The following is a 9,243-nucleotide window of genomic DNA, read 5'->3' on the forward strand; positions in this document are numbered from 1 at the left end:
CTATACAGCTTTACAATTCAGATTGCTCTGGAGCCCTACACTCTCCAGTTTGTAGAGAGTTTCACAGTTAAAAACCTTCTGGCCATTTTCCTTTTTGGTAATTTTGAACATCTCAAAAGGTGGAATCAACACCTCCTTCTCGTAGTCTCCCAGCACTGGGTAGGACTTGAGAAAAGCTCCTGAACATGTAGTTATATTAAAGCAGGATTTATTTCCGAATTTTTCACTAATTCCCTTGTTGAGAGAGCTTGAGGCAAAGAAGCCGAATCGGATTAGTTGGTTAACTTCACCTCCAAACTCCATGTTGGTTCTCCGGTATGTGGTGTGACAGGTCTGTTGGTTTAGTTTCAGGAGGTGAATGGCGTCAGTCAGCAGGAAATGCAGGGAGTGGAATTGGAAGGAGGTGGTGTACTCTGTTCTATTGGTCCGGACTGCTTCGTTGAACACTGGGTACATCTTACTTTGACCTCCTGTGTAAGCACAGATAGCCTTGATATGATCATGTGTAAGTTTATCTTTAGAATTGTACTTGGACTTGTCCTTTTGGAATCGGTTCTTCACTTTTGTTGCACATCCTTCTGCCTGTTTCCAGGATTTATTGAAGATCGCTACATTTCTGTTTTCATTTGGAAGATATTCCTTCCGCACCTTGTTGTACATTTGTTCAGTGCAGCCGTTATACATGTCGTCAACAGAGTAAGGGACCATGTCTAAGGGTTTGGGGGAATTGAGACCAGGCTGATGGAGATGAACCTTCAGAGAATATGGAGGGAAAAACAGCCAAAATAACAAGAGGAATGGTTTTATTAAAATGTTTAACTGTAGTGATCTTGTGCTCAAATTAATCATAGCACGACTATATGCTATTAATACCCTTTAATAACAAGGTTCTCATCTCAAAATCATATAGTTCTATACAACAAATAAAAGTTGATTCTGGATTGTGAGCAATGTTGAAAAGGCCTATGTGCAAAAACACTTCCACAGTAATCTTCTAGTTCTGTGTTACATATTGAGAGATACTTACCATCTTGGAGTCCACACCCAGAGTCCAAGCATGGAAGACACACAGCACTGCAAAGGTTAGGATGTTGTCTCTCCTCATGACTTCAACAGCACCTGTAGTAAAACAACATGTAGAGGAGACCAAACCAATCAGCATAACAATACCCAACATGATAAAACATAGCTTTGATATTATTCACTTTTAATAAAACAAAATTGGGACTAAAATTGCAAAAGCACCATATAGGAGCTGATAGTGAACATAAATATACTGGCAATCATTATATTCATTACAAAAATAGCTTATAATGATCTGATAGTTGAACTTACCAGACTGGAGCACAATAGAGGTTGTTTTGTATTGTTCAGCTTCAGGACTTGTGTTAGCAGGCTGTCTGATAAGATCTACTTATACCTGGTCAGAGATCTGACTTTACAAGCAGACATGACCACAAATCTTGTTCCCACTCTGAAGCACCAAGATAATACGTACACAAAGTCATGCAGATTGTCACGTCTGCACACGTACACACACACACACACACACACACATACACACACACTCACACACACACACACACACACGAGGATGTACACAGCTCTACCTTGGTTCACCACAGGCCCATTTCCAACTAAAAGTGATGCTGCTGAGAAAGACTTAACGTTCCCCCTTTCTGTCTTTCTGACACTCCCCTCAACCCCAAGTCAACCACTGCACAGTGTGGTCAGTCAGTTGTCATGGTCACAATCTCTCAGGTTGTGTGACTGGTAGTGACGTCACTGGAGTTCCAGCGATTTTTCAGTAATACGTTTTAGTTTTCAATTTTGTGGCAGAACCAAGTGTCATAATTTTAATAGAACACATTTGAAAATCTTAATTGGCCATTAAAATTTTCATAAAATATATCAAAATGTGGAATGATACTAGTCATCAGGGTGAGATCTGACTACTGTTTATCTCTTTCCCACTGACATGTATCTTTTTCTGATATTTTCCCCCTCAGAACCCACACTAAAGTTTGAGGCCCTCTTGAAGGTGTGACACACACTTCATGAGACTGACTTTGGTGCAAACCACACCACTAACAACCTGACAAAGATAAATGTCATTCAGTTTCCCAGATGTAACAATGCAGGTGTCATCATTGCTGTATAATATATTCATGATCATTTCCATGTCTTAGAGATATTGGGTTTTATAGTAGTGTCAAAGTAACAGTTAGTGTCATAGTAACCAGTGGATAGACAGTACGTTATGACAGTTCACTGCCACCCTATGGCGTCTTTTGTCTTTGCTAGTCAAATCAAATCAAATCAAATTTTATTGTCAACAGCACCTGTAGTAAAACAACATGTAGAGGAGACCAAACCAATCAACCAATTGTTTATAGTCAACACGATGGCTGCTGAAAGCTTCCTTCATTACCAAGTCCCGCCCCCTCTCTTCTCCAACACCACTCATGACATTGGCCACGTTCCAGGTTGACTACATTGAAGTCGCCTGCCAGATCTCACAACTCCTGGATTGGTGTTTAACATATCAGGTAATCACATCATGTGGTATACTAATCTGATGCCCATTTGTTGCTGCATGCAACTCAACTGCAATATAGTTGGCCTGGAACGAGACAGCTCTCTCCTGGTTGTGGTTGATAGATTGAGCGGTACTGAGCTCTGACCTTACAGACACAGGAAACTACTAATAATAATATGCCATTTAGCAGACGCTTTTATCCAAAGCGACTTACAGTCATGTGTGCATACATTTTTACATATGGGTGGTCCCGGGGATCGAACCCACTACCCTGGCGTTACAAGCGCCGTGCTCTACCAGCTGAGCTACAGAGGACCACATACTAATCATGATATGCTATGCTCTCCCTCCCTCCCTCCCTCCCTCCCTCCCTCCCTCCCTCCCTCCCTCCCTCCCTCCCTCCCTCCCTCCCTCCCTCCCTCCCTCCCTCCCTCCCTCCCTCCCTCCCTCCCTCCCTCCCTCCCATTCACACCCTGGCTCTGGGGACTCTATATGTTGAGCCAGGGTGTGTATATTCTATGTTTTGTATTTCTGTGTTGGCCAGAGTGGTTCCCAATCAGAGGCAACGAGTGTCAGCTGTTGCTGGTTGTCTCTGATTGGGAGCCATATTTATAGAGGCTGTTTTCCCACAATAGTTGTGGGATCTTGTTCCAGTTGGTTTGTTCCGTGTTGGTTGTTAACCTAGGACGTCACGTCATCGTTTGTTGTTTTGTTTGTTCGTGTATTCTTCAAATAAATAAGTATGTTCGCTCATCACGCTGCGCCTTGGTCCACTCACTCTAACGATCGTGACAGAAGATCCCACCATACCAGGACCAAGCAGCGTGTCCAGGAGCAGGCGGCCTGGACATGGGAGGAAGCGCCGGGAAAGGAGCTGGAGAGGTTGGCGATGGCCCAGGTGGGCAAATCGTGGTCCTGGGAGGACATGCTCAGGGGCAAAGGGCCATGGGCTAAGATTAAGGCCCTGGCGAGAGAGGAGCAACGGCGTCAACAGTGTCGTCGTCGGATGGACGAGAGGCAACCCCAGACATTTTTTAGGGGGGGGCACACGGCATGGGCGACTGGGCAGCAGGAGGCTGCCACAGGGCAAAATGGGAGACGAGGAGAGAAGGCCACCGGGTTACGGGAGCCATTGGCGAGAGGAGGGAAGGAAGTTGTAGAGGCACGGCGAGAGGTACTGAGGTGTATTGCCAGTCCGGTCCGGACCGTTCCTGATCCCCGTTTAAGGCCTGTGGTGTGTGTTCCCAGTACGGCCCGGCCTATTCCTGCTCCTCGCACCAAGCCTACGGTGCGCATCGCCAGTCCGGCCCGGCCTGTTCCTGCTCCTCGCACCAAGCCTACGGTGCGCATCACCAGCCCAGCCCGGCCTGTTCCTGCCACTCGCACCAAGCCTACGGTGCGCGTCGCCAGCCCGGCCCGGCCTGTTCCTGCCACTCGCACCAAGCCTACGGTGCGCGTCGCCAGCCCGGCCCGGCCTGTTCCTGCTCCTCGCACCAAGCCTACGGTGCGCGTCGCCAGCCCGGCCCGGCCTGTTCCTGCCACTCGCACCAAGCCTACGGTGCACGTCGCCAGCCCGGCCCGGCCTGTTCCTGCCACTCGCACCAAGCCTACGGTGCGCGTCGCCAGCCCGGCCCGGCCTGTTCCTGCCCCTCGCACCAAGCCTACAGTGTGCGTCGCCAGCCCGGTCCGGCCTGTTCCTGCTCCACGCACCAAGCCAGGGGTGCGCGTCGTCAGCCCGGTCCGGCCCGTTCCTGCTCCACGCACCAAGCCAGGGGTGCGAGTCGTCAGCCCGGTCCGGCCCGTTCCTGCTCCACGCACCAAGCCAGGGGTGCGAGTCGTCAGCCCGGTCCGGCCCGTTCCTGCTCCACGCACCAAGCCAGGGGTGCGAGTCGTCAGCCCGGTCCGGCCCGTTCCTGCTCCACGCACCAAGCCAGGGGTGCGAGTCGTCAGCCCGGTCCGGCCCGTTCCTGCTCCACGCACCAAGCCAGGGGTGCGCGTCGTCAGCCCGGTCCGGCCCGTTCCTTCTCCACGCACCAAGCCAGGGGTGCGCGTCGTCAGCCCGGTCCGGCCCGTTCCTGCTCCACGCACCAAGCCAGGGGTGCGCTTCGTCAGCCCGGTCCGGCCCGTTCCTGCTCCACGCACCAAGCCAGGGGTGCGCGTCGTCAGCCCGGTCCGGCCCGTTCCTGCTCCACGCACCAAGCCAGGGGTGCGCATCGTCAGCCCGGTCCGGCCCGTTCCTGCTCCACGCACCAAGCCAGGGGTGCGCGTCGTCAGTCCGGCACAACCCGTGCCTGGGTCACCGGTGCCTGGTCAGGTACCGGTCAGCTGCTCCACACCGGAGCTTAAGCAATCCGCTCCTACGATGTCCAGTCCAGCTCCAGCCAGCGGGGCCAGACCGGACCATTGGCGCTACGGGGGGATTATTGGAGGGTGGTGGGAGAGCCCGGAGCCGGAACCGCCTCCGAGGAGGAATGCCCACCCAGCCCTCCCCTGGTTTGTTTATGTTTAGGCGCGGTCGCAGTCCGCGCCTTTAGGTGGGGGTACTGTCACACCCTGGCTCTGGGGACTCTATATGTTGAGCCAGGGTGTGTATATTCTATGTTTTGTATTTCTGTGTTGGCCAGAGTGGTTCCCAATCAGAGGCAACGAGTGTCAGCTGTTGCTGGTTGTCTCTGATTGGGAGCCATATTTATAGAGGCTGTTTTCCCACAATAGTTGTGGGATCTTGTTCCAGTTGGTTTGTTCCGTGTTGGTTGTTAACCTAGGACGTCACGTCATCGTTTGTTGTTTTGTTTGTTAGTGTATTCTTCAAATAAAGAAGTATGTTCGCTCATTACGCTGCGCCTTGGTCCACTCACTCTAACGATCGTGACACTCCCTCCCTCCCTCCCTCCCTCCGACAGCCACAGTTTCCTCTTCTCTCTCTGGTTAGCCAGCCTACTTGCTTTCCATTTTAAACCAATCAGAAAACAACCTGAGAATTAGTGGAGTTAATTTTAATGAGATGGAATCTTTTCTTCTGTAGGTTTCTATCAGATTTACACATACTGGATAAAGAGGACAGGAGGTGTAATATTGCTCAATGCTTTTTTGGTTTTAACACTAATTCCATTGCACATGACAACAAAACAGAACATACCATCAGCGTTGTCATGCCCATAGGGGGAACAGGGGTTGGGCCCCCTCAGATTTGTCCTCTAAAATATATATATATAAATATATACAGTATATGGTCATCGGTGGCCAGTCAAACTCTGGGGGGACGTTTCCTCTAGGTACAGATCTAGGATCAGCCATCCCTCCCCCAATCCTAACCTTAACCATGTGTGGTGGAAATGCAAAACTGACCCAAGATCAGCATCTAGGGGCAACTTCCCCCTACACCCCCGGTCACAGAGTGACAGCCATTATGTGGCCTCTGTTTGACAGCTGTATTTGTGAATTAACAGGATCCCAATTTATTTGAGCAGATCCCAAATTGGGACCCTGTGAATTCATACATACATCACATAGTATGATATAGAGTCATATAATGTAGTATATTTTCACTTCAGTTGAATCATATGTTTAAAACCGATGGGCACTGTGGGAAACAAACATGTTTAGATTAGAAACTAAGGCTGGTGCAAGTCACGTGGTCACGTGGTGGCCAGTGTTGTGTTAATTTGACAGTTTCCCCTTCACTGTGGTTGACACTTAAAAAAATAGTGTTGATGGAAAAATAGAGATGTTTCTACAACTTGATTGGAGTGCATTGGTCAATTCAATTGATTGGACATGATTTGGAAAGGCACAAACATGTCTATATAAGGTCCCACAGTTGGCAGTGCATGTCAGAGCAAAAACCAAGCCATAAGGTCGAAGGAATTGTCCGTAGAGCTCCGAGACAGAATTGTGTCGAGGCACAAATCTGGGGAAGGGTACCAAAAAATGTCTGCAGTAGTAAGGGTCCTCAAGAACGTAGTGACCTCCATCATTCTTAAATGGAAGAAGTTTGGAACCCCCAAGAATCCTTCTAGAGCTGGCCGCCCGGCCAAACTGAGCAATCGGGGGAGAAGGGCCTTGGTCAGGGAGGTGACCAAGAACCCGATGGTCACTCTGACAGAGCTCCAGAGTTCCTATGTGGAGATGGGAGAATCTTACAGAAGGACAACCATCTCTGCAGCGCTCCACCAATCAGGCCATTATGGTAGAGTGGCCACACAGAAGCCACTCCTCAGTAAAAGGCACATAACAGCCTGCTTGGAGTTTGCCAAAATGCACCTAAATAACTCTTAGACCATGAGAAACAAGATTCTCTGGTCTGATGAAACCAAGATTGAACTCTTTGGCCTGAATGCCAAGCGTCACGTCTGAAGGAAACCTGGCACCATCCCTACGGTGAAGCATGGTGGTGGCAGCATCATGCTGTGGGGATGTTTTACAGCGGCAGGGTCTGGGAGACTAGTCAGGATCGAGGGAAAGATGAACAGAGCAATGTACAGAGAGATCCTTGATGAAAACCTGCTCCAGAGCGCTCAGGACCTCAGACTGGGGCAAATGTTCACCTTCCAATAGGACAACGACCCTAAGCACAGAGCCAAGACAACGCACGAGTGGCTTCGGGACAAGTCTCTGAATGTCCTTGAGTGGCCGAGCCAGAGCTCGGACTTGAACCCGATTGAACATCTCTGGAGAGACCTGAAAATAGCTGTGCAATAACCGCTCCCTGCCACTGCCAAAGGTGCTTCAACAAAGTACTGAGTAAAGGGTCTGAATACTTATAAATAAGGTAATATATTTGTTTTACAATTTCTAAAAACCTGTTTTTGCTTTGTCATTATGGGGTATTGTGTGTAGATTGATGAGGAAATAACCAACTGTTTAATCCATTTTAGAAAAAGTCTGTAATGTAACAAAATGTGGAAAAAGTGAAGGGGTCGGAATACTTTCTGAATGCACTGTATTAGTTCCAATCCTGGATGATGCAGTAAAACACATTACCAAAGTTCTTCCTTGAATAATTTGTGATTCAGTTCATGTTCAGTGGTGGAAGAGACCCTCTGGAGTTGCTGCAGTGTGTCTGGGGCTGCTGTGTGTTCTCCTACTGGCTGGGATCATAGGCCTGTCTGTCTACTGTAAGTTTAGTATGTTGTCACTGAGACTTAAGTAGCCTAATTAATCATACTTAATCATCAATTGTGTGGTAGTCACATGTTTGATTAACTTTTCCCTTTTACAGATGGAGTCATTGGTCATCACGACTCAACAGAGAGAAACCAGCTACAGACCAGATACAACAACCTGACTAAAGAGAGAGACCAGTTACAGACCAGTTACAACACCCTGACTAAAGAGAGAGACCAGCTACAGACCAGTTATAACACCCTGACTAAAGAGAGAGACCAGCTACAGACCAGTTACAACAACCTGACTAAAGAGAGAGACCAGCTACAGACCAGTTACAACAACCTGACTAAAGAGAGAGACCAGCTACAGACCAGTTACAACAACCTGACTAAAGAGAGAGACCAGCTACAGACCAGTTACAACAACCTGTCTGAAGAGAGAGACCAGCTACAGACCAGTTACAACAACCTGTCTGAAGAGAGAGACCAGCTACAGACTGAGAGAGAGATTCTTAACAGGAGGCTTACCAATCTCAGTGAGTACACCTACAGTAATACATTGTTATTAATCCCACACACCTTATCGTGTGTTTCTATTCTTTCATTAAGTGTTGAAGAAAATTCACGTTTTCATCTTGTAGAACAAACTTATTCTGAAGGCTGGCAGAAGTTTGAATCCAGTTGGTACTTCCTGTCTACTGAGACTCAAATCTGGAAGGAGAGCAGAGAGGACTGTCTGGAGAGAGGAGCAGACCTGGTGATCATAAACTGCGATAAGGAACAGGGGAGAGAGAGAGAGAGAGAGAGAGAGAGAGAGAGTAGATATGGGTGTGCAGGGGGAAGGTATGATCAAACATATGTATCTTTCTCAACAACAGACATTTCTCTTCAACCTCAAAAACACAGTCTGGATTGGTCTGACTGACTCTGTTACTGAGGGGACCTGGAAATGGGTGGACGGCAGACCACTGACCACCCCAAGGTAAAACACTACTGCTCTAATAACACTGACCACAGTGTAAGGACTAGTACTGATTCTCTGTGTTATTCATACTCTAGGTCCTCCATACCCAACTGGCGGACCAACACTGACCACAGAGTAAGAGATCATAACTACTCTGACAATAAGACTACAAGGTTCAGTTCATTCAACCTTCATCTATACAGGTTATTATCATTGATGGCAGCACTCAACAACATCGAATTTAAACGGAAAAATGTCTGTATATTATTTAGGATTGTGATGTTCTAACTGTGATATCTGACGGTTTTTAACCCTGTAGGTACTGGTATTAACCATGATATCTGACTGTTTTTAACCCTGTAGGTACTGGTATTAACCATGATATCTGACTGTTTTTAACCCTGTAGGTACTGGTATGACAAACAGCCTGATAATGCAGGTCCTACTGGGGATGACAACTGTGCTGAGATACACAAAGATCAGTGTCCTCTAAAGGCATGGAATGACTTGTCATGTGACAGCAAACTAAACTGGATTTGTGAGAAAGTGGTTTAACATCACCATGACAACATACTGTAACAATACAACAGCCTACAATGCACACAACTTCCTCTTTCATTCTCTCTCTCTCT

At 47.9% G+C, this 9,243-nt stretch overlaps 1 protein-coding gene and 1 pseudogene across 2 annotated transcripts; one reads left to right on the forward strand and one right to left on the reverse strand.

The window, feature by feature from the left end:
- Window positions 1–1,105, reverse strand: LOC311121306 (erythroblast NAD(P)(+)--arginine ADP-ribosyltransferase-like; the record flags this gene model as incomplete). Its single annotated transcript, XM_084195813.1, has 2 exons — window positions 1–753; window positions 1,028–1,105. The coding sequence occupies 2 exons, from the start codon at window positions 1,103–1,105 to the stop codon at window positions 1–3; spliced, it is 831 nt and encodes a 276-aa protein (XP_084051939.1).
- A 6,445-nt stretch (window positions 1,106–7,550) lies between these two features.
- LOC311121307 lies at window positions 7,551–8,746 on the forward strand (annotated as a pseudogene). Its single transcript has 4 exons — window positions 7,551–7,656; window positions 7,791–8,047; window positions 8,526–8,629; window positions 8,707–8,746. The product of its transcript is annotated as an uncharacterized misc_RNA (transcript).
- The last annotated feature ends 497 nt before the right edge of the window (window positions 8,747–9,243 follow it).

The sequence above is a fragment of the Coregonus lavaretus genome (assembly GCF_964263955.1).
Source record: "Coregonus lavaretus genome assembly, contig: HAP1_SCAFFOLD_8300, whole genome shotgun sequence".
Taxonomy (NCBI): Eukaryota; Metazoa; Chordata; class Actinopteri; order Salmoniformes; family Salmonidae; genus Coregonus; species Coregonus lavaretus.